We start from the raw sequence: 25,889 nt of genomic DNA on the forward strand, positions 1-25,889 counted from the left end.
AAGGCTGTCTCATATTCACTCGCAGTCACCACTAAATCAGCTCTACGTCATGGCGGCCTCTTTATCAGGCTATGCTGACAAGCCGAGAGACAGATCACTGGACTGGACCCTTTTCTTCGCGGGAACCGCCAAAGGGACAATGTAAATAATTATATGAATATATCATTGACGCCCCTTTGAACAGTATTTCAGTTAAAGATTGTTTGTTTGTTGTTTAACGCCGCACTCAGCAATATTCCAGCTATATGATGGCGGTTTGTAAATAATCGAGTCTGGACAAGACATTCCAGTGATTGACATCATGAGCATCGATCCACGCATTTGGGATCCGATGACATGCATCAAGCAAGTCAGCGAGCCTGACCACCCGATCCGGTTAGTCGCCTCTTACGCCAAGCATAGTATTTTACTTCAGTTAAAGTATATAACAGCATGTCAGCTGGTGTGGGAGGAAAGCCCGGAGTGATACAGGTTTTAGACTTTGACCACTTTGGTGAAACCCACGAGCACGGGAACAGTGCTGTCACACCTAGAGACCTAATCGGGGCGAACCGGGATTTGAACCCACGATCATCGGTTTCTGGCACACCTAAAGGGACGTCACTCTGCAAAGCGAATATTTGAATCGCTTTAGACGACAGGGCTACCCGTGCCATTAATAGTGTAATGGCCTATATTAACATGGTCTTGACTTAGTGACAAACTAAAGTAAACATTCACACAGGGTGGTAGTATATGAAATCAATACTAGTTTTGCTAGGCATTATACAAACATCCGAGTTCACAGCGACATATACCAGAACACGAATGCATACCGACGTGATTACACAGTCTCAGTTGACACGACTAGCACGTAGTAAGTCGCTCAAACAGCCTTCCGGGAAGAGTAATTTATGATCGCTAAGGTAATTGTGTGTTGATCTGTCAGATGTTCGAACCACAGGTAGTGGCTTGTAAGTACGAGGGGTGATGATGCGCCTATTCCCATTGCGGGTGTCAAGCTATATCGTTTGAAAACTTTGAAATATTGTTAAGAATAGGATGGGGCATGTTTATATGAATGACTTCTATTCACAATCTACAGCCATAAGGGGGCTAGGCCGCAACCTCATATTCTAATAAGACCGATAGTGTACTGGTGTATGTATCAGATATATAGAGAATCTCACCCTGGTGTCTTTTGATATCAAATATATCAACACGAGTTGATAAATGTAGAAAAAACTCCGAGGCTTCCGAGGTTTTTTTCTACTTTTATCAACGAGTGTTGTTATATTTGATATAAAAAAACACGAGGGTGAGATTTTATTTATTATCCAACATCATTCGTCCAACTTTTTCAGTTTGTAGACAGTAATAAGAAGTGTCTTAAGTGTAAAAAGTACTGCTAACAGCTTCAGAAGCAGAGCCATTAGTGATGTAATTTGATTGTGACGTCGTGGTAACCAATGATGACACAATGGTCTGCAAAGCATTGTGATGCAGTTTCATTGCAGCGATAATGCAGATATCGCTTGATCTCACCCAAGCGATATCTCTGGTGGGAGCCAGTTTTGGATGATAAAATAAATATATAAGATAATTGGCTAAGTAACCCAATTACGTCATTACATAAGGCATGTATTTTTCACTAGAATGTCCAATATGGAAGACGAATATGACTTCTCTCACCCCGAGAGAGGCGTGGCTGTTATTATCAACAATGAGGCGTTCTCCACACCGGGGCAAGAAGAATCCGATGACCGTGCGGGTTCGTCACATGATGCTGAGGCATTGGATACCATGTTCAGTGGGCTGGGGTTCGAAGTTCACAGATACGACAATCTCACGTCATCAGCAATGGTGGAGACACTGACAGCAAGTAAGAATCGAGCAAACGTGTAACACATGGAAATGGGTTGATGATGACCTCTTAACAAACCACTATCGTGTTTAATGAATTAAACGTACAATTTGACATAGAACTTAGAAATATAAACACAATGATGTGTAGAATGAAAGTATTTGATATGAAAATGTATTGACACGTATTAACTTACCGGCAAAAGAAGGTAGACGCCCGTGTTTCATGGTGTCAGAAATGACTTTAAAAACTGCCCATAGTTTTGTCCCCTGTTTTCTCAGGTGAACGTTTGAGGTACTTTTGCATGTGCCCTTTGTGACGGGTGCCCCCGGTGGGGCAGGGTACGCCCACCTTTTCGCGACCCCCTGGTATCATCGCTATTTGATTAGTGGTTCATAAACACATGCTAATGATATAGTTAGAATCGTACAATCGACTCTGCTTTTAGCAGAGATTTTTATTGAATATGGAAGGGTTTTGCCCCTATTACGAGCAAAAGCTATCACTACAATTCAAACTACCTGAGACAGCTGGGCCCATACATATTCATTTATAGATCCGAGAATACTATCAACATCACTGCTGGCTACGAAATCCATGTCCATAGCTGCAAACCACAAGCACATTCGGTTCGCGTGCATGATGGTCAGTAGGTATTCACTGCAATTCATCATACATCATGCAACTCATACCGGAACTATTAAAGTAAAGGCGGTCATCCTCTCAAACTCGCTAAGAGCACTCCAAGCGATCAGCGGCAGATACTCAAACTCCAGACCAAACACAGTCACTAATATTATATACGGATACACAAAACCATCGGATCAAGGAACACAGATGGAGCAGTGTTGCATTCCGTCTCACATAGATATTTATGGGTAAAAAACAGACACACAAGCGACGCCAGATCTAGACAAAGCGGAGATACATATTATATAAATATTACCTTCACTAAACCAGAGATAAATATCAAAATCAAAGCCTCCATAGGACGCAAGTAAGATAGGCAGATGGCTATACAAAAGTCAACCCAAAATGTCCAAACGCCATATTCAAATGAAAGGAAAGTTGAAGTAGCCATCTCTCGCCTCAGACTCGGTCACAAAAAGCCCTATGACAGAGTATGGCCATCTTGCAATGAAAGTGAATCCATTGCTTACTAGTTACTGGAATGCCAACAACTGATAAAGATACTCTAAAAAATCTATCAATGTTCATTTATCATGCTATGTTAATTAGAATATGACCTGTTAAACGGATCTGTAACCACTCCCGAAAACAGAATTATACTATGGGCCTGAGGCCTTTCAGTATGGAATAAAACTTATCCTATCCTATCCCTACTGGAATGCCAAGACCATGCATGACCCAGCCCGGGCTCGGTGAAAACAAGAATTGCAGTTAGATCAACTATCTGTTGCAGATCTCCTAAAGCAAAGAGATGCAATAGCGAAGGCAAAACAGAGCAGCCAAGACATTAATTCTATTTATTTTTAAAAATCATATCAATACGAAAAAAGAAATCTGATCAATACTTAAACTCACAACTGATATGGGTACCCTACCCACCAACGCGAGTCCCAACGAGGGGCAGGTCAGCCGACACTGCAAAAGGCAACCCCTTGAAGACTTTAAGCAACAACAACGAAGTTTCATTATCACTTTGAGGTAGACACGCCGGACACAATGGATGCCACCTTTCGTGAAGAGTTGTTGAAACTAAGCTTTTCTTATGCTAAATCTGTATTGATGACGAAAGAAGAGTATTTCCTGTATTTGCTGCTGAAAAGTCTCTAATGTAGTGACGCTGAGAAGCTGTCCAGAAGAGCAACAGCCAGTCTACTTTACACATGTAGAAGACATGCCTATGGACCTTTCACGTTTGCAGATCCTTCTCAAGACTCCGCCAGCAACGACACTCCAGCAACTGCTTCATGAGAGACCAGATTCAAGCGACACATGATGACATTCCAGTGAAACCGCAAGAGGACAGCTGATGGTCAACTGGCTAAAGCAGAACGCATCGTGAAGCGCAGTCGCGTTTAACATGTTGCTGGCAACCCTGGCGATGATATCACTGTTCCCATCCCTTTAGTAGACCAGAGTAAACATGATCCTCGAAACATCATGCGTGTCACCTAACTTACTTACTTACATTAGAGATTTTACGTGCGCTTTCCGACTGCAGCGAAAGTCGCAAGGCCAGGTCATTTAGTGTATTTTCCAAAAGGGGGACAAAATTGAAAGTGCAAGCCAGGTGGGGTTTTTTAGTGGCTGCTTGTTTAGTAATTTTGAAATTTTGAGATTTGGAATAAATGCTAGGGGGTAGGTGGGAGACCTAAGGGAGATGTGTGTTGTTTGTGATTGTTGGTTTACGTGGTTTAGGTTTTAACAAGTATTGTCATTGTCATTTGTCATTGTCAGTATTCCGAGTTTTAGATGCGATTAATTAGTTTAGTTTTGATTAGGTAAATTCTTGGCTGTGTAGGGCTGAGGCCATGCCCATGAGTGTCACCTTGGACGGGAATAATAATGACTTATATTGTATAGCAGTTCGTGCCGGTGTCCTGAAACGCATCAATGATGGTTGTAAAGACAAAGACGTTTACTGTTCATGAGTCTAAATGTGGTGGACAAGGCTATGCTAAATGTAACTGCAGTAAAATTGGTAAACAGTGCAGGAAAAATAAGTGTAAATGCTTCAAAGCTGGGCTGAAATGTAACAACATATGTCACGCCAGCATTACCTCAACAAGGACTCATTCATGTGTTCTCGGGGCACGGGTGGCCCTGTCGTCTAAGGCGCCGCGATTCGCTGTGCAGAGTTGCGTCCCTTGGGCACTCCAGAAACCTATGATTGTGGGTGCGAATCCCGGTTCACCCCGATTATGTTTCCAGGTTTGTCAGCACCATACCCGTGCTCGTGGGTTTCACCGAAGTGCTAAACGTCTGAGATCTGCATCATTTCGGGCTTTCCTCTCACATTAAGCTGACAGGCCGTGATATAACTGGAATACTGTTAAAAGCGGCGATAAATCCAACTCACTCACTCACTCATGTGTTCTCAGTGATTCTGTTTGTTTTTACAGACACATGTTGTTGGATAATGAAGTATATTGCTAGTTTATTTCATATGATATGTCATGTCAATAAAGATATTTATAAACAATGATTTATGACATTTTGCTTACAATTACAAGTTTCAGTCAAAGTGTTAAATATTCTGCCTGACATTACAGTCAGTTTGTCAAATGACTGAAAATTCCAGTAATTTTCCAAATTTGAATGATTTTACACATTGACTGTAACATATACAAGTGTAATGCGAACATTATATTCTGTAGTTGCTGACATGGAAATTCACTCAAAGTCCGATTGTTTTGCGTGTGCTATTCTGTCCCACGGTGGCGATGACGTGATCCCGGACAACACCCCCGGGGCAGTGCTGTTGGAGCGCCAGGATTACGTATTGGGAGTTGACAGTGGGGTTGTGTTGGTAGCCAGCATGATCAGCATCTTCAGCGATACACGATGTCCGGGACTGGAAGGGAAACCCAGGCTATTTTTCTTCCAGGTTTGTCCGAATCACAATGGTCATCGTCGCCATACACATCATCACTGCCACCATCGTCATCATCTCCAGCCTCATCTACACAACAACAACCAAGATCGTCGTCTTAACTAGATATTCTCAACGCTGTCATCAGCGATATCATTTCCACCATAGCCATGATTAACGTCCTCAGTATCGTACTAATCATAATAATCATTAGTGTGTATAATGTCATCCTTGTGATGACCATGGTATTTAGAACATCATCATTAGATCAACACTTTATCAATAAAATACATACTGAACAAACAAGTTGGGATCATGAATATTTTGGGGGATATTTTTGTAGTAAAGACTGAGGACAGAATTTCATAAAAATATCTCCGAAAATATTCATGATCTCCAATTTATTTTTTTTGAGTACTCAATCCACGTCAGTCAGATTATCGGTAAATTTAGTTGTGAATGGTGATACGAGGTTGAGGGGACATATGCAACAGAGTTAACGGAGTATATATTTAATCTTTATAACCTTGACTATACCTATATTTGTCATGGCGTTATACTCCAAACCCACAGGCGTGTCGTGGAACCAATATGGATCCTGGGGTAGGTGTCAAAGTGAGAAAGACCAAGGTTAACCCGGATGTGGGACCTCCCCGGGAAGGTGATGGAGCTGAACAGACTGACCACAAGGATGCCGAGGAAGGTAACGTCGACATAGAGGACAGCAACGTAGAAACCAATTACGACAGCGACATTGACAACACTGACAGCATACCCCTCCGTCCAGTGCTGTCTGTCTCCCCTTCAAACATCAACAAGGATATCCTGGTGATGTACGCAACGCCTCCAGGTAAGAAGAATAATCATGATTCGCGAGTTGCATCACATATTTTCTGACGAGCTGGACTCAATGAGTATATCTGGAATATTGCTGAGTACGGTGTTAAATACACACACACACACACACACACACACACACACACACACACACACCACACCACACCACACCACACCACACCACACCACACCACATACACACACCACACCACACCACAACACATACACACACCACACCACACCACACCACATACACACACCACACCACACCACACCACACCACACCACACCACACCACACCACACCACACCACATACACACACCACACCACACCACAACACAACACAACTCAACACAACACACCACATCACACCACACCACACCACACCACACCACACACACACACCACACCACACCACACCCTACACCACACCACACCACACCACACCACACCACACCACACCACACCACACCAAACCACACCACACCACACCACACCACACACACCACACCACACCACACCACACCACACACACCACACCACACCACACCACACCACACCACACCACACCACACCACACCACACCACACCACATCACACCACACCACACACACCACACCACACCACACCACACACACCACACCACACCACACCACACCACACCACACCACACACACCACACCACACACTACACCACACCACACCACACCACACCACACACACACCACACCACACCACACCACACCACACCACACCACACCAAACCACACCACACCACACCACACCACACCACACCACACCACACCACACACACCAAACCACACCACACCACACCACACCACACCACACCACACACACCACACCACACCACACCACACCACACCACACCACACCACACCACACCACACACACCACACCACACCACACCACACCATGCACGCACGCACGCACGCACGCACGCACGCACGCACGCACGCACGCACGCATAGTGTTGGCCGCCGTGATATTGCTGGAACATTGCTAAAATCACTCATCACTATCAGGATGTCTGACTGTCTTTTCAGGTTTCTATGCATGGCGCAGGGACACTGGTGCGTGGTTTACACAGAGTCTTCGGACGATTCTAACACCGTACAATGCAACGTACTGGTCACTCACAACGTTGCTGACCCACGTAAATAAAAGGGTAGCAGTATGGTATGAATCATCGTACCCAGGCGATACATCCATGAACGAAAAGAAGCAAGTTCCTTGCATCACCCACATGCTGACCAAGGACGTGTATTTCAGACCAAAAAACATGAAGCATTCGACCTTGGTTTAGTTTTATACGATGGTGCATGAGTATCCATGTGATAAGACGCTGTAACCCGCTGTTGCGTCCCTTAGTTACAAGGATCTGCTGACTTGATAAATTATCGTTGTGTGATACCATTAAGTTCTTTTAGTGATTAATCACATACAGTAAACTACGTTTATAACGAACACGATTACAACGAATTGGCGGATATAACGAACTGTTGTTTTTTGTCCCGGCCATTGGCGGTATCCTTTAGTTGAAACGCTTATAACGATCTACGGTTATAATGAACAGAAAATATTGGTCCCTTTGAGTTCGTTATTACCGTATTTTACTGTATTCTTATTTTGATGATATTAATATCGTCCAATCCAAATACTTTTGGATATTACATGCGTATTCTCTGAATATAGTATCATTTTTCTTTCAAAAATACAGCAGCATGGACTGACATATTTTAACTTGGAAGCCCTTGGTGTTGCTGCTGTCCTTTTGTGAACATCGCAGATCAAGACACACCCGAAAAACTCAGCACGTTCAGATTGTGAACATGTTTACAATCTTTGATGAATACAGCAACATGTAGAGATGTATTTATTTCAACTAAATCCTATCCCATGGTGTTGATGTTTCAATAGAAACAATCGCAGAGCAAGCACTATACACCAGGTGAAGGTATTGCTACTTTTGGGTGTGACTGGTCAGTGTACACTACCAGATGATTCAGACAACACAACCACCTCACTTCAGGATCTCGCTGTGGTGCTTACCTCCACTCACACTCTGATGGCTACTTTAGATGTATGATGTATATTTTATGATGTATAACTTAAGATGTTCCACTTTGCAAGGGGAAAATGTAGGATTCTCATTCTTTAAGGACAAACGTGATGTCTTTGAGGCTGCAAGAGAATGTTTGGACTGAAGTTCAGAAATTTGGGGTTCTGGGGATTTTACAGAGAGTTGGTAAAATTAGATTGAAATTATTTTTCTTTATGAAGGCGGCACGAGATGAAGGTAAACAACACATATGACTTGGTGATTGATGGGAAAGTGTTTCCTGTATATGAGGAGAATTATGAAATGACTATGAAATTGCACGTGCATGCCCGGTCATTGCATGCATAAACTCTCCTGAGTATGAAATTCTCCCCGCATTCATAATACACGTGACACAGAGACTATTCAAACACAGAGTAAATAAAGCGTTGACGTGTTTTAACTGTTGAAAACAATTTTGTTGACTGCCAAAGCTCGAAAACGTTACTACACGCCCATCTGAAAATGAACAATTGGAATGCTTGAAACTTGTATAGCACAAAACGTTGTTATTATACGTTTTGGTGTTCATTGTAACACACACAGTCACTCTTTGGTCGCTACCAACAGACTGGCAACACCACGGACCGACCACGTTCTGGACGTCCACAAGTAACGTAACGTCGGCAAGATATTCATATCCGTCCGGTTCGTCAGGAATCGATTACGAGTACATAACACCTACGTGTGGCTTCTCAAAACTCTGTTATGTTCACTTGCAACATGTGCGGACATTACCCTGCTGCTTCGTGACGTTACGTCCCTGCATTTGCAAATGAAGATGATCTCGAACGATATCGTCCCGTCACGAACGCCATTCAAATTACCATTATCAAAGATGAGTTGTGCTCTCGCATGAGTTGTGATGAGTTCTCCACTTCAGGTATTTTGATGTGCGCTCTTACTTTTATTAAAGAGTGTATCGTAATGAGATAACTCGAGACTCTTCGTGTTCAAGGAAAGCATCATCGAAACTGGAATCCCAAACAAAAGTCTTCACCAACAGCTTAATATTTACTTTTATGCTAGGTCAATTAAGTTTTCAAAACGATTACAGCCTCAAAACTTGACAAATGAACTGACAACATAATAGACGGCATGAAAAACATTCAACCTCCTGTCGTTAAAGTATTCCTTCCCTAAAGCGTCGTAAAATCAGTAATGATTTATAGACACTGAGAGCTGTGTAATGCAACAATTGAAATGTCTTTGCGGAATTATCTTTAGTTGTAGTTCCAATACACCGAGTGGACCTGCGTTACTGCAATCTGTGTCTTTCCCATGATTCAAAATAAACTAAAGTCACACCTGTGATTACAAATAATGCAGTTAAGAACTTTAGCATTCACATTTAAAGTCATTATTATTAAAGAACTTTGATCTTCATCAGTCTCTGAAGTATTGCTGTCAACCGGCACCTACAAGACTGAACATAGAACTCTGCGAGTGACTGTTGTATCCTTCACTCCAGCCTAAACTGGGAGTTTTTCACCAATTGCATGGTTCTTCTAGGGCTGGGACGGGTAACTCGGGTACTCGGGTCGGGTGGGTCCTGAGTAGGACACGGGTACCCATAGGACTACCCGGACCCGTGGTTAGTCACGTGATATATTATTTAATGATAAAAACTCACTGTAGCTCAGTGGTTAGACTACAAGTCGCTAATGTTCGCATTTCTTTTATTACGATACACACATTCCTTTTGACTTGCATATGTTTGAGTAAAGATAACGCTTCAGTCAACTTCCGTGTACGCATGATCTGATCGTTTGATACATGTATCTGAATAGTTTTGGCCAGAGCTGCGGTAAAACACTTCCCAATCAAACATGTTGTACCCAACTCTTGAGACCTGCAGTGGGTACCCGGGTAGGGTCAGATAACAGGGGGCCGGGTACCCGGGTAGGGTCAGGTAACAGGGGGCCGGGTACCCGGTTAGGGTCAGGTAACAGGGGGCCGGATACCCGGGTAGTAGATTAGGCCCTAGGTTCTTGTAAGTTAGAGTAACTTGGCGCACTTTTCCATCACTTCTTGGAAATGCTTCTTTGATAAGTCCGAGTGTATAGTCCCCACGAATAACACCTTTCTCTGCAACAAAAACTACATCGCCTGGCTTGAAATTGCAAGGTGAAGTTGACCATTTTTGATAACCAAAGTTGGAGTAAATGTCACCGGGTCGAAAACCAGTCTAGTCCTGGTCTAGTGACTGCACCACTCCCTCGCTTTAACCTTCCGGCTTCCGTCACCATTCGGCAAAGTCCGGCGGTTTTTGTTTGTTTGTTTGTTGTTTAACGCCGCACTCAGCAATATTCCAGCTATATGACGGCGGTCTGTAAATAATCAGGTCTGGACCAGACAATCCAGTGATTGACATCCTGAGCAAGTTATGTAATACATTGATATAACACTGAACAAAAGCAAACGAGATTACAGATGTTTTGCTATAGAAGGTTGATATCAACAGTTAACACGAATCAGGACATTGGTTAGTTTATATATTTATACAAAACAGGTGGGACGTTGTGAATACAACTAAATACATATCCCCGTAATGTGTAATGTAGTGCAATGAACAAGTTTCGAATAAACGTATTTTTAATTGTCATCACCTACCGTCATTGCCTTTCGGACATATACAAAACATCGCCCCAATAACTTACCTGGGTGTTCACGCATGTGTACACGTAGCCAGTTAACACCTGGTGAATATGGTAGAAACTTGTTCACGACTACCCAATAATAACGAGACATGTTTCCTTGACAGATATATACAAATGCCATCTCAAAGGTGCTGACTGATCACTTTATTAAGCCGTGACCGAAGATCTATTAATTCTTTTGTCCGCGCAGCACACAACGTATGGTAGCCGCACGAATGTTGTTTGGGGCACAAATACCCTATGAAAGCGTGGTATTCAAGAAGGCAGGCGGGCTATTGATTGTTGGTCGACTCTGAACAATGGTACCTCTGCGTACATATATGACTTGAATATCCTTTAACAACGACTTCGAGGGTCAGTCAGTCACTCCAGATTTTCTGTGGCATTAAGGTAGGAACCGGTTGTTTCTTCAAACATAAAGTTCGTATATATTTCCATTGCCTTTCTTGGGGGGGGGGGGGGGGGGGGGGGAATTGACAATGTTGTTTCTGGGATCAGAAATTGTTAAATGTTGAAGTAGTATATTTTCTTCGAATCTTGAGTTGTCCATTGTCTATAGATTGTCCGTAGATGTGTGTTCGGGAACCTGTGTCAAACAGTCAATCAAGCCACAGAGCCTGGTCATCTTAACGACAAACACGAAGTATAGTGGACATTTTATTAGGACAAGCTCAATGTACTGTGGACATATTCTAACGACAAGAACGAGAACATATTCTTACATGCAAGAGGCAATGTAGAACTATTCTTATGACAAACACGAGGTACTGTGGACATATTCTTACATGCACGAGGCAATGTAGAACTATTCTAATGACAAACACGAGGTACTGTGGACATATTCTTATATGCACGAGGCAATGTAGAACTATTCTAATGACAAACACGAGGTACTGTGGACATATTGTTACATGCACGAGGCAATGTAGAACTATTCTTATGACAAAGACGAGGTACTGTGGACATATTCTTACATGCACGAAGCAATGTAGAACTATTCTTATGACAAACACGAGGTACTGTGGACATATTGTTACATGCACGAGGCAATGTAGAACTATTCTTATGACAAACACGAGGTACTGTGGACATATTGTTACATGTACGAGGCAATGTAGAACTATACTTATGACAAACACGAGGTACTGTGGACATATTGTTACATGCACGAGGCAATGTAGAACTATTCTTATGACAAACACGAGGTACTGTGGACATATTGTTACATGCACGAGGCAATGTAGAACTATTCTTATGACAAACACGAGGTACGGTGAACATATTGTTACATGCACGAGGCAATGTAGAACTATTCTTATGACAAACACGAGGTACTGTGGACATATTGTTACATGCACGAGGCAATGTAGAACTATTCTTATGACAAACACGAGGTACTGTGGACATATTGTTACATGCACGAGGCAATGTAGAACTATTCTTATGACAAACACGAGGTACTGTGGACATATTCTTACATGCACGAAGCAATGTAGAACTATTCTTATGACAAACACGAGGTACTGTGGACATATTCTTACATGCACGAGGCAATGTAGAAGTATTCTTATGACAAACACGAGGTACGGTGAACATATTCTGACATGTACGAGGCAATGTAGAACTATTCTTATGACAAACACGAGGTACTGTGGACATTTTCGAATGATAAACACAATTTTACTACTGTGGAAATAGTATTTCAAGCACGAGGCAACGCGGAAATATTCTTGTTACAAAAAACGGGGTATTGTGGACATGTTCTTATTACAATGTGTACAAGGTGCTGTGGACGTATTCTTAGCATACGTATATGCCTTGTGGACATGTTACGGTAAAGTAATGTGGACATATTATTACAAGCTAGAGGTAATGAGGATATATTTTCACAAGTGTGAGGCACTGTGGACATTTCAGTATGCCAGTATTCAGAAGCACGGACATATAAAACAGAAAGTTTCAAATGTTGATATCTTCGGAAATTGGATTCTCAGTAACAGGCGCAAATCTGAAAACAAATAATGCTTAACAACGTTTTAAATGGGTGAGGTGAAATGGGGGATTTTACGTCGCGTCCAAGATTAATACACTTATATAGCCACGTGCATGCATGCATGTGTGTGTGTCTGTGTGTGTGTCTGTGTGTGTGTGTGTGTGTGTGTGTGTGTGTGTGTGTGTGTGTGTGTGTGTGTGTGTGTGTGTGTGTGTGTGTGTGTGTGTGTGTGTGTGTGTGTGAGGCTGCTTGTGAGGACTGATGCCGATTTATAGTGCTAGACAACTGAGATACCATGCCGCAGTTTAACATGAATATCCCACTCAGACACAGTATGCTGTCCCCGAGCCGACCAGTCCCGGTTTTAGCCCCTTAATGCCGAGCGCCAGACAAGGTAACAACAAGTACCATCTTTTAATGTCTTTTGGTATGAGGCGGCCCGGGATTGAACCTCGGACCTTCCGATCTCCGGGCTGACCTACTACCACTTGACCACGGAGGCGGTCTTATAAGTGCAAAACGTAAACGGTTCATGTCATGACGCCTCACTAAAATGCTATGATATTACAGTACAACTAAAACAAAATTGTTAAGGTAAATATTAATCGAACTCAATACATACTACTTCATGGAAGTTAAGGACCATCGATTCTTTCCATGTCACTGTAGTAAATCTGTCATGACATGACAAATATAATAATATAAAAGAATTGGGAGGTCCTTAATTTCTTTTGAATGGTATATGATGAAAGCAATGGCCATGTGTCAATGTCGAATTTCAAGGGGTTTTTTTTCAATTTAGAGACTGAAAAATATAGTAATATTTAAAAAAAAGTTTTCAAACTGCGGAATAAAATCAAAAGATGCCCAGACTTAGAACCTCACACCAGAATGTCTTTTTCAACCAAGCAGATTGCGATACGTCCATTCGTTTCACAATGGTAAATAATGTTTGGTACATGTAACACCTGCTTGTGGGGGTGTTCAGTATGAGATTGGGCGGTTGGGTAGAAAAGTGGTTAAAGTGTTCGCTCGTCACGCCGAAGACCCGGGTTCGATTCCCGACATAAGTACAATGTGTGAAGCCAATGTTTGGTGTCCCCCGCCGTGATTTTTGTGGAATATTGCTAAAAGCGGCGTAAAACCATACTCACTCACCCACTCACTATGATTTGTTTTGTTTGTTTGTTGTTAAACGCCGCACTCAGCAATATTCCAGCTATATGACGGCGTTCTGTAAGTAATCAAGTCTGGACCAGACTATCCAGTGATTGACAAGATGAGCATCGATCCACGCAATTGGGATCGATGACATGCATCAACCAAGTCAGCGAGCCTGACCACCCGATCCCGTTAGTCGCCTTTTACGACAAGCATAATCGCCTTTTACGGCAAGCATGGGTTGCTGAAGACCTATTCTACCCTGGAATTTCACAGGAACGTCTTAACATTTACATTAGAGACCAATCATTTTATATTCTGGATGGGGCCTGAATTTTATCGAAACAAATTAATTGTTGGTAGGTTTTCCTAATCTGTAAGTACTGTCAGAATTGGTGAATTGTCACCATTAACAATGCTTTTATTTTTTGTTTAAAGCCACACCCATTCTTGTTCCAGCTTTTTGATAGCGGCCTGTAAATAATCAGGTCTAGTCCAGATAAACCAGTGAATATTATTACGAGCAACTATCCTACCCATATGGTCGTCCCGAACAACAAGCATAGGTTAATAAGGAAGCTGAATACACTTTGCTCCCAAAACAAAGTCTGAATGTTAATGACTACCACAAGTGACAGGTTTAATTGGTATCGCCTTTCTATGGGATTAGTGTCTGACAATATGGGGTATAGGAATTTAAAGGTGCCAAGTATGAAACACGTCAAGGCCAGAGAATGATCCGCCGAAACAAATTCAAGTGTACGCAAACGGCACAATAGCAGTGACAATGATATGAATACAACAAACACCTCTCTTCAAACCCCGTGTCATTCAGATGTACTGCTCGCATTCAGAGTGCCCTGCAGCCAATGCTAAGACATGAACTGTTTACCCGAAGACAACAAAGTCAGACGTTAAGGGTGCAACATTTGATATTCGGGGTTGGGGTCGGATAGAGAAAGAAAGGGGTGCCCCGATTTTTAATGAAAATAGTATTGCTTGGTTGGACATGCTTGATGTCCTGAAAGCAATTCTTATGCAAAAATATATTCTTCACACCTTCTTCGAACCGTGAAGACCCCGGGGATAGAATAAGTCTTCAGCAACCCTTGCTGACCGTAAAAGGCGGCTATGCTTGTCGTAAGAGGCGACCAACGGGATCGGGCGCTCAGCCTCGCTGACTTGGTTGATGCATGTAATCGTATCCCAGTTGTGAAGATCGATGCTCATGATGTCAATCACCAGATTGTCTTATCCAGGATCGCTGACTTGGTTGATGCATGTCATCGTAGGATTGTACGCTTTATTACCGCGGTAGCTAATTTATGATGGATCTTAATGGCGCACGCTTACAGACCTATTAAATATGTCATACGCAAAATATTTCTTGTTCTTTGTTCAACCTTGATGCCACATCAGTTAGGATTGATCGATGCTGATTTTCTTCACCGAGTTCGGTAAACAAAGTACCTTATTTGATAGGCATTTAGAAGTTGGAGTTCTAAGTTATAATATATATATAACCTACATCCCCCTTTCTGGGAAAGATAACTGCAAAACTTAAAATAATTGAAATAAAGTAAACATTAATGCATTCTACATGTTCTAGTTATAGGCATATATATGCCGAACACATTTAAATGCTTTTAAACACACATATGCAATAAAGACTGCAAATAAATTACCATACTTTCTTAAGCAAAGATTAATATTTGACACTTCGAAGCATATGTATTATGCATAACATTATATTGAAAATACAGCCTTAACACTTAGTCGATGTTACTAGATCATTCTAGTTAATTAAACAATACTCTTTTTAAGTGTTTTCTAAAATAGAACATTATAACGACCATTGGTATAACTCTGTGTAATAATAAACTTCAAAATTACTGATGCAACATCGCTGTTAAATGCTTTTCAAGTACAATTAAATATGCATTTTAAAGATCAAGTCTTTTTGGTGGTTTTGAATGTCTACCACTTTTAGTTTGAACACATGATGGACTGAGAGGATTAACTTTAATTGGAGACTTAGAGTTAGTATTGTCTTGTGACCACAGGCTTGCACTACCAGGACTGCTGTTGACAGTTGGTTGGATCACTTTGACACTTGTATCCTCTGTTCCAGGAATTAACTTGAGATCACATCTATTGCGCCTCACCTCCCCTTTGGGGTTGACACAATATATGACCGCGTGGTGTCAGCTTTATGGACCACTCTCGACTCAGATTGATTTACCAGCTTGCTTGAAGCTTTTCACATTCACCAGATACAGCTGTTGTCCAACATTGCAAGATATGGATCATCAGCTTTACGCAACATATTTTTGCATGACTGAACATCTCGCTCAGTCTCTCCATTGCTCCTTGGATACAACGGGCTGGATGTGATGTCAGTAAAGTTGTACTGTTGAGCAAACTCATGGAAGTCCTGTGAAGAATATTGAGGTCCTTTATCTGAGATAACTACCTCTGGTATCCCATGTCTAGAGAATACAGAATTCAAACTGTTGATGATACTCTTTGATGTTGTAAAAGACAATTTGATGACTTCTATGTACTTTGAGAAGTAGTCAATCACAAGTAGGTACATTACTTTGTTCAGTTCAGACAGGTCTGTACCTACTCTCTGCCAAGGTCGACCAGGTTGGTGTTGGTAGGAGAGGTTCAGTTGGATTTTTCCTGTACTTTGAACATATTTTGCAGTGTTCTACAACAGATCTGATTTCTGCACTCAGTTCTTGCCCCCATACAGCTGTCATTGTCCTCTCTCGACACTTACGGGTTCCTTGATGTCCCGCATGAATCTTCTCGAACATTTGAGATCGAAGAGTAGGTGGTTTCACCCGTCTACTGCCTTTTAACAACAGATCATTCACCATAGACAAATCATGTCTCACTTTGTATAGCTGCTTCTCCACTGTTGACAGGGAATGGTATGCAGGGCACTTGTTCTTTAAGAATGTGGATATTCAGCCATACACTCTCTCTTGTTCTGAGGCTATTTCTGTTACCTTCGCATCAGAAGCTGGTAGTTGTGACTTTTAGATCAACATAGATATCAAAGTTCAAAGTGTTTGTCCTCAGCTAAGAGGATTTCATCCACCGGCGATCTTGACAGTGTATCTGCAATTGCCAGATTTTTGCAAGGTGTGTGGAACACAGAATAACTATATCGCATTAACCTCATTATGAAACATTGCAATCTTGGAGACAGATCACTGAGACATTTGGATCCAGGTATGGAAACATGAGGCTTATGGTCAGTCTATATTTGGAAGTGTTTTCGAAGCACATAATCGTTGAACCGTTCTGTTGCCCAGGTAATCGCCAGAGCTTCATTTTCGATCTGTGCGCGTCTTTGCCCTGTATCACTTAGAGACCTGGGTGCAAAGATTACCGGTTTCCATGATCCATCAGATTGTTTCTGTTCCAGCTCAGCTCCGAGACCATATGATGATGCATCTGCTGATGCAATCCTGGACTTGTGTCAGTCTTACAAAGATGAGATTGTTGATTCTTAATCATTTCTCATTGTCTTGCCATCTGTACAGCTTTGGCTGGTGTCGGTTCATTATCTGCTTGTATTTTAGCACTTAATGCACTATCTCTGATTTCTACGACGATTTTGTCCCTTATAAGATCATCGCGTAGTGCACCGTAGTCACAATGACGAGCTAAAACGTACAATGCATTGATGAACGAGTCCACAGTCTCACCACCTTATTGTATACGTCTGTTAAATACAGCTCTCTCATATATCACATTATGAGAAATTACAAAGTGTCTGAAATTTATCAATCACTGTTTGATGACTTCATTTCTTCAGCTGTCAAATTCAGAGATGACAGGATATCCTCTGCTTCATCCCCCATATGGTAAATGAGTGAATTGATTTGAACTTCATCTGCTTCTTTAGTCAAAAGAGATGACTGTCTGAATCGTTCAAAACGACGTGACCATTTTGGCCAAGATTCTGGTTTTGTAAAGTCAAACTGTTCAGGTGGGTTCACCCTGTATGTTGACTGTGGTAACAACTGGGGTAACTGTGGTTGCTCTTCGTTATTTGACATTTTATCACACCAGATGAAAATTTCCATCACTTCACAAAAAGCACATGGGCTTCAATTAGACCTTCGGTTTTCGCTCACTAAGAAGTTCATCAAGTAAAATCTTCTTTTTGACTATTGTAGTTGCTTGCCTGGTTAATAAGATCCAGATCCCACGTCTGATACCATGTTATGTCTTCTCAATATACCACAGTATATATGTTTTGAAGATAGTAGGTTTATTGTGTTGAGTATACATCCACATGGTCAATGATATAAGATCACTCTCACCTCTCTACAGTCATGCATAACAGAGCTAGTGATGATTGGGCGGTAGAGCACCTAACCATAGTCATATATAATATATATAACCCTACAGGCCTATTCCACCCCGGATCTTCACGGGTACACTAAACAAAAGGGGAAGCCAGTAATATAAAGAAAAGGAGTCTTTTGATGTTGATGGCTTCTTGTAGTTTTCTGATTTTGTATAGTACCTGTCATTAGCGACTCAAGGGCAGGCAACTCTATCTTATCGCGGTATGTCTACTTTGTGGTGTGATACGTGTTAAATGTGTGACTTGCATCACTTCCTGTTTGGGATCATGCGACCTAGACTTGATCTAGAGACTTCGTCTAAACATATGGGTTAGGGGAAATTCCACTTCAAAAACATTCAAGAAACTAACATAAAAAAATAAACGTGTATAGCGTGTAGCCGAGACATACTACAACGAGTTTCAGTACTCGATCAAGCGATGAAATATCGCGCTTAGACTTGCATAAGTAAACAATCGACAGAGGGTGTGGATTACGACATTTGCCAAAAGCGCGATAATATTGAGTCATATTCTATCCCCAATCGAATACATAACCAGGCAAATGTATTTTTCGTTAAATTATTTAATACATCAATATAATAATGAGTGATACTAGAAGAATTTCAACACCATGAATTAATAAAGTATCATCTATATACATCCATAGTTTGCAGTTAACAAAGAGAGGTGTGGCAATTGTAAACCCATACGATGGGCAAACGAACAGAACTGTTTCCGTTGCAGTGACTCAACCAGTTACATGTGGAAGTGGAAGAATCATCCTTTTATACCGCCTTTTATAAGCACTTTTTTTCTCGTAATTACGATTTTTTAACTTACAAAACTCGTAATTACGACTTTTCAAACTTTCAAAACTCGTAATTACGACTTTATTCTCGTAATTAAGAGTTTTGAAAAGTCGTAAGTACGACTTTATTCTCGTTATTACGACTTTATAAAGAGAAAAAACAAAATACCAATATGGTCCTAATGAGCTTTCGCACTATGCTATACTATAGGAGGGTGACCCTCGTGTTTCACTATGGGAGGGGAACCTTTCAAGGAAAACTATGGGACGATTTAGTACCCATACTCAAACAATTGTTAGGAGTGTTAGCAAAATGATTGCATCCATCCAACTGCCATTAAATTTCACGTAACGTTATTTAATTTCGAGTAGGGTTAGATGTGACACGATTTCTTTGAGGTCCGAAGACTGCGCATGCCGAGTTCGTTCGCACGTGCGTTCTGCCCGTCAGGCGGTGTGTTCAGTGAGAGCTGTGTCGCGCGCTGTGCGGGCTGCTTGAACGGAGTCTTGGTAAGATTCTTTATTTGCACGTTTATCAAAACGTTTGTATTTTGACAGAATATATTGAACTTATCAACAAGCTAACCATTTGGCTTCGTGCGTTTATATTATAAGTTGTTGCAGGATCACTCGGGGTGTATGGGTTTTTTTCCTTCCCGCTTTGGGTTTTATACCACGAGCCAGAGATGATCCAGCTACAAATAATGTTTCTCTCCGACATATTTCAGTATGACATTTTTGAAAGAATTAAAACGAATTCAAAATTGATAGAAAACAGCTGTTCGATTGAGCGGAGGTTAGCTTATTCTGTTATGTCATCTACTAGACCTGTGAAGATCCGGGGTGGAATAGGTCTTTAGCAACCCATACTTGCCGTAAAAGGCGACTAAAAACATATGCATATCATCGTATCCCAATTGCTTAGATCGATGCTCGTGATATCAATCACTGGATTATTTACAGACCGCCCTCATTTTGCTGGAATATTGACGAGTGATGTGTTAAACAACAAACAACATGCCTACCAATGACATATTGGTTAGTGGATTGATACATGTAGCGTTTATAGTTAATGAGACCCGTGAAGATCCGAAGTAGAATAGGTCTTCAGCAACCCATGCTTGCCCTATAGAGGCGACTATGCCTGTCGGAAGAGGCGACTATGCCTGTCGGAAGAGGCGACTTTGCCTGTCGTAAGAGGCGGCTATGCCTGTCGTAAGAGGCGACTAACGAGATCTGGTAGTCAGGCTCGCTGACTTGGTTAATGCATGTCATCGTATCTCAATTGGATAGAACGGTGAGGATCCGGGGTAGAATAGGTCTTCAGCAACCCATGCTTGCCGTAAAAGGCGGCTATGCTTGTCGTAAGAGGCGACTAACAGGATAGGGTGGTCAGGCTCGCTGACTTGGTTGATGCATGTAATCGATCCCAATTGCGTAGATCGATGCTCATAAAATTGTCTGGTCCAGACTCGATTATTTACAGACAGCCGTCATATAGCTGGAATATTGCTCAGTGCGGCGTTAAACAACCAACCAACCAACCAACCCAATTGGATCGATGCTCATGATGTCAATCACTGGATTGTCTGGTCCATACTCGATTATTTACAGACCGCCAAGTGCGGCGTTTCACAACAACCAAACGGGGGGGGGGGGGGGGGGGGGGGGAGGGGTGGCGGCACGGAGTGGGGTAGGGGTGGGGTGGTGGCGGCACTGGTGGCCCAGTCGTCTAAGGCGCCGCGATTCGCTGTGCAGATCAATAGAGGCATGCACAATCTGGCACGTAGGTTTCAGTAGTTTTCCGATTACGACACACGAGTTCATGGTCAGATCTAAACCTTTAACGAATCAAACTGAGGCATTGTTACATGTGACAAAGCAGGATTAGACAAGACCCCCTTTAAAAAGATACGTTCAGCACAAATAGTATTGCGCGGTTTTGACAAGAACTGAGGCAGATCGATTTCACCGACTAAGATGACCCGATTCTGCCCAAGCGAGTCGCTAAGTCATGGCTTACCTTGCCTATCACGCCACTGAACGACAATAACAGGTGACTGTAGTAGGGCTCAGTTAACCCCAAAACGCAGTTACGACACTTGATATGTTCCATGCTTCTGTCACAGGTAGTTTTGGGGGGCACGGGGATGCCCAGTCGTCTAAAGCGCCGCGATTCGCTGTGCAGAGTTGCGTCCCTTGGGCACGCCAGAAACCTATGATTGTTGGTTCGAATCCCGGTTCGCCCCGTTTATGTTTCTAAGTTTGTCATTACCGTGCTCGTGGGTTTCACCGAAGTGGTAAACGTCTAAGACCTGTATCACTTCGGACTTTCCTCCCACTTTAAGCTGTCACGCCGCGATATAACTGGAATACTGTTAAAAGCGGCGTTAAACCCAACTCACTCACTCACTCACAGGTAGATTTAGCAAACATCTCGGTGGAACGGTGAAAACTGACTCTTTTCATAAGAAAAAGTTTGAATACAAGATTAAGCTCATTTGGTTACTGAGTGAGTATGGTTTTACTTGTCCGCTTTTAACAATTATCTATCAATATCAGGACGGGGACGCCAGGAATTGGCTTCACGCTTTGTTCCCATGTGGAGGTAGTTACTTGTAAGCGTTCTGTCTTAGATAGTATACTCTGCACAAAAAGTACTTTAATTGCGATGTCTTGTGGAAAATGACCCTAAACGATACCTATTCCTTTACAGCTACAAACCCGCCATGGCGCAACAGAAGATTTTGGTCAAACTAGCCGTGGCACTTTCAGTACTGGGTGTCATCGGTTTTTTCACCAGGATGCCCATTCGCAACCTCACAAAACAAGGGACAGCTACAATGGAACGGTATTTCACCAATGATGGTCCTAAGGTAGCCGACCAGTTAAAACAACAGAGGAATAAGCTGTCGGAGATACTGAACATTGCGAGGCGTGAACTGGCGGTTATGAGCTGTAAAATGATTGAGATGACGACAAAATCTAATCAGGTATGGGTATGCATTATGGTTAGTGCTTTATTAGTATTTCTCCGCGAAGCCTTTTCATGAATGCATTTAATATAAGCGACAAAACCCTTTCCATAACCACAAGAAATCTTTGCCAGAAGCAGTCAATTGTACGATTCCGACTCTATCGTGAGCATGTGTTTATCAAGTCTATCAAGTAGTGATGATACCAGGTGTTCGCGAAAAGGTGAGCCCCACCGATCCCCCCTGTACACAAACACATGCAAAGGCAAGCCATTTTTTCAAATATGGTCTTATATGTCAAGATAGGGAATTCCATCAGACATTCACACAAGTAATGTTTGTATTATCTGGTGTTGGTTTGTTGTTAACGCCGCACTCAGCAGTATTCCAGCTATATAACGGCTATGATCGAGTGAGTGAGTTACTTCGCAGCATTTCAGTTACATCACGGCGGGTAGACTAACTTTGGGATGAAAACGGGTCGGAGAAGCTTTCTACTGTTTTTAACGCTGCAGTCAGCAATATTCTAACTATATGATGGCGGTCTGTAAATAATCGAGTCTGGACCAGACAATCCAGTGGTCGACATCATCAGCATCGTTCTACGCAATTGGGATCGATGCCATGCATTAACAAAGCTCAAACCAACGCGCACATTTATAGTGCTGACAAAACGAAGGGTTACTTGTTGAATGAAATTAAAGAGATAAGGGCGGTTACGACTGCGTGTAATCCCGGTGTAGCAGGCTCGATTTAATCCTTTAAAGTTTCTAGAGTGATTGGAACCGGGGTCTGAGTTGAGCCTCCTACACCTGTTTGCCCAGATTATGTTTCTAAGATTGTCAGCGCCATGCAGGAGTTTGTGGATTTCACCAAAGTGTTAAACGTCTGAAACACTTCGGGATTCCCTCCAAAATCACGCAAATATAGTAATGCTACGGTTAACTACAGTAAACTACGGTTATTGCGAACTCAAAGGGGCCACTAATGTTAGTTCGTTATAACCGTAGTTCGTTATAAACATATAAACAGCATATGGCCGGAACCCAAACAAAAGTTCGTTATATCTGTCCGTTCGTTATAAGCGTTTTCGTTATAAACTGTTTCCTGTAACTGAAATGCCGCGTTTAAAGACTAAACTCGCTCACTCCGATCCGAAAGGATTCTAGTCCGTCTTTAAAGGCGTTCATGTGTCTTTAGAAGTAAAGGAATGTTATAATTAATGGACATCTAACGTAACAGGGGCAGTCGTTTAGCCTAGTGGTTAAAGCGTTCGCTCGTCACGCCGAAGACCTGGGATTGATTCTGGACATGGGTACAATGTTTGAAGCCCACATGCTGTGCCCCCCGCCGTGATATGGCTGGAATATTGCTAAAAGCGGAGTAAAACCAAAACTCACTCACTGTTTGTAGTTTAACGCCGCACTCAGCAATATTCTAGCTACATGACGGAGGTCTGTAAATAATAGCATCTGGACCAGACAATCCAGTGATTAATCGATCCATGCAATCGGGATACAATGACATGCATGTATCAACCAAGTCAGCGAGCCCATTAGTCGCGATCCCATTAGTCGCGATCCCATTAGTCGCCTCATAAGACAAGCATGGGTTGCTGAAGACCTATTCTACCCGGATCTTCACGGGTCCACTCTAATGTAACAATACCTTAAGCCATGTCTATTTATCCCCAACAGACTTCTGTTGCTGCTTCTGGCGGGTGGTGCAGGCAATCGAGCAAATCCACAGGTGGGCAACATTTGTTTGACAAACCTCTGGCAGAGTACCTTTCACTTTTCTTTCAAAACCAAACCGTTGGAAGTTTTGGGGATGGTCCAGGCGACTACAAGAAACTACTGGATTCCACTCATCGCCTTCGTACTTACGATGCTTTTGATGGCGCCCCCTACGGTCGGGAAACGAGCGGAGGAGTGGTTCGGTTTGCTGATCTGACTGTGCCCCAATACGGACTTCCGCTGTACGACTGGATCATTAGTCTGGAGGTGGCGGAACATATTCCATCTGCATATGAAGACGTCTACATTGACAACATTGTACGGCACGCCAAGAAAGGCGTGGTGTTGAGTTGGGCAGTGCCTGGTCAAGGGGGTCTATCGCACATCAACAACAGGCCTTTGGTATATGTACAGAATCTTTTTTCAAACAAAGGATTTGAAACCGACATTGTAGGGAGCAATATTCTCCAACAAAAGGCAACTTTACCATGGTTGAAAGCGAACGTGTACGTTTACAAGCGGAGGGCGGATAGTGTACCTGACCCAATAGATGCTTAAATATTTGAGGGCGGTAGGGTAGCCAAGTGGTTAAAGCGTTCTCTTGTCACGCCTAAGACAGGGGTTGGATTCGGCACATGGGTACATGGGTACAGCCCATTTCTGGTGTTCTCCGCCGTGATATTGCTGAAATATCGCTAAGAGCGGCGTAAAGCCATACTCACCAGTTGTGAATATTGTAACACGCATGTACCAAATATGCAATCTATTTTTTGTCTTGGAGCATATGGTCATTAAACTCCTTTCCACAGTACTCTGAGATTACGATGTATATGTCCGTGTATGGTCAAACACCAACCAGATCATGGTATGTGCACCCATGGTCACTGTCATGAACTGAGGAACATGAATGATGTAAGAACACTGTCAGGACCCACTAATACAAAGGTCAGTCACAGTACAACACATTCGGCGGTCTACACGTTTCCTTGTCATAAAGACATTCCCTCCATCACTACAAGTCCACTTGTTGTAAAGACAACACTCACTGTTCTATATAATCACCAGACCGGGATAGAATAGGTCTTCAGTAACCCATGCTTGCCGTAAAAGGCGACTAACGGGATCGGGTGGTCAGGCTCGCTGACTTGGTTGATGTAGGTCTGACTTGGTTGATGTAGGTCATCGATCCCAATTGCGTGGATCGATGACCATGATATCAATCGCTGGATTGTCTGGTCCAGACTCGATTATTTACAGACCGCCGTCATATAGCTGAAATGTTGCTGAGTGCGGCTTAAAACAACAAACAAACCAACGTAATCCCCTGACCCGTGGAGATCCGGGGTTGAATAGATCTTCAGCAACCCATGCCTGCCGTAAAAGGCGAATATGTTTGTCGCTAGTCGCGACTGAAGGAATTGGGTGATCAGGCTCACTGACGTGGGTGATGCATGTCATCGATCCCAATTGCAGAGATCGATGCTCATGATGTCAATCACTGGATTGTCTGGTCAAGACTCGATTATTTGCAGGTGAGGTGAAATGGGGTTTAACGTCGCGTCCAAGATTATTGCACTGATATATCGACGTGCATGAACGTGTGTGTGTGTCGGGCTGCTTGTACTAGTCCGGACTGATGCCGATTTATAGTGCTAGCTCACTGAGATACCATGCCGCAGTTTAACATGCATACCCCACTCAGACACAGTATACTGACTCCGAGCCGACCAGTCCTTGTTTCAGCCCCTTAATGCCGAGCGCCAGACAGGGTAACAACAAGTACCATCTTTTAACGTCTTTTGGTATGACGTGGCCGGGGATCGAA

General features: G+C 42.6%; 2 protein-coding genes across 2 annotated transcripts; both read left to right on the forward strand.

The window, feature by feature from the left end:
* Positions 1-1,635: 1,635 nt before the first annotated feature.
* On the forward strand, positions 1,636-7,564 carry LOC139469855 (caspase-3-like). The gene is made up of 4 exons (XM_071252164.1): positions 1,636-1,861; positions 5,188-5,417; positions 5,976-6,252; positions 7,305-7,564. The coding sequence occupies exons 1-4, from the start codon at positions 1,636-1,638 to the stop codon at positions 7,562-7,564; spliced, it is 993 nt and encodes a 330-aa protein (XP_071108265.1).
* Positions 7,565-11,321: 3,757 nt separating this feature from the next.
* On the forward strand, positions 11,322-24,865 carry LOC139469857 (uncharacterized). Its single transcript, XM_071252166.1, has 3 exons — positions 11,322-11,409; positions 22,070-22,346; positions 24,026-24,865. Exons 2-3 carry the CDS (start codon positions 22,083-22,085, stop codon positions 24,620-24,622), a joined length of 861 nt encoding a protein of 286 aa, XP_071108267.1. The 5' UTR covers positions 11,322-11,409; positions 22,070-22,082; the 3' UTR covers positions 24,623-24,865.
* Positions 24,866-25,889: the final 1,024 nt, after the last annotated feature.

The sequence above is a fragment of the Haliotis cracherodii genome, unplaced genomic scaffold, assembly GCF_022045235.1.
Source record: "Haliotis cracherodii isolate W230 unplaced genomic scaffold, xgHalCrac1.p SCAF_2, whole genome shotgun sequence".
In the NCBI taxonomy this organism is placed as follows: domain Eukaryota; kingdom Metazoa; phylum Mollusca; class Gastropoda; order Lepetellida; family Haliotidae; genus Haliotis; species Haliotis cracherodii.

Coding starts and splice junctions, on each gene's coding strand:
- LOC139469855 (XM_071252164.1), top strand. CDS start 1,636: ATGTCCAATATGGAAGACGAATATGACTTCTCTCACCCCGAGAGAGGC. Junction 5,418..5,975: donor CCAGGCTATTTTTCTTCCAG/GTTTGTCCGAAT, acceptor CCAAACCCACAG/GCGTGTCGTGGAACCAATAT. Junction 6,253..7,304: donor GATGTACGCAACGCCTCCAG/GTAAGAAGAATA, acceptor CTGTCTTTTCAG/GTTTCTATGCATGGCGCAGG.
- LOC139469857 (XM_071252166.1), top strand. CDS start 22,083: ATGGCGCAACAGAAGATTTTGGTCAAACTAGCCGTGGCACTTTCAGTA. Junction 22,347..24,025: donor TGACGACAAAATCTAATCAG/GTATGGGTATGC, acceptor TATCCCCAACAG/ACTTCTGTTGCTGCTTCTGG.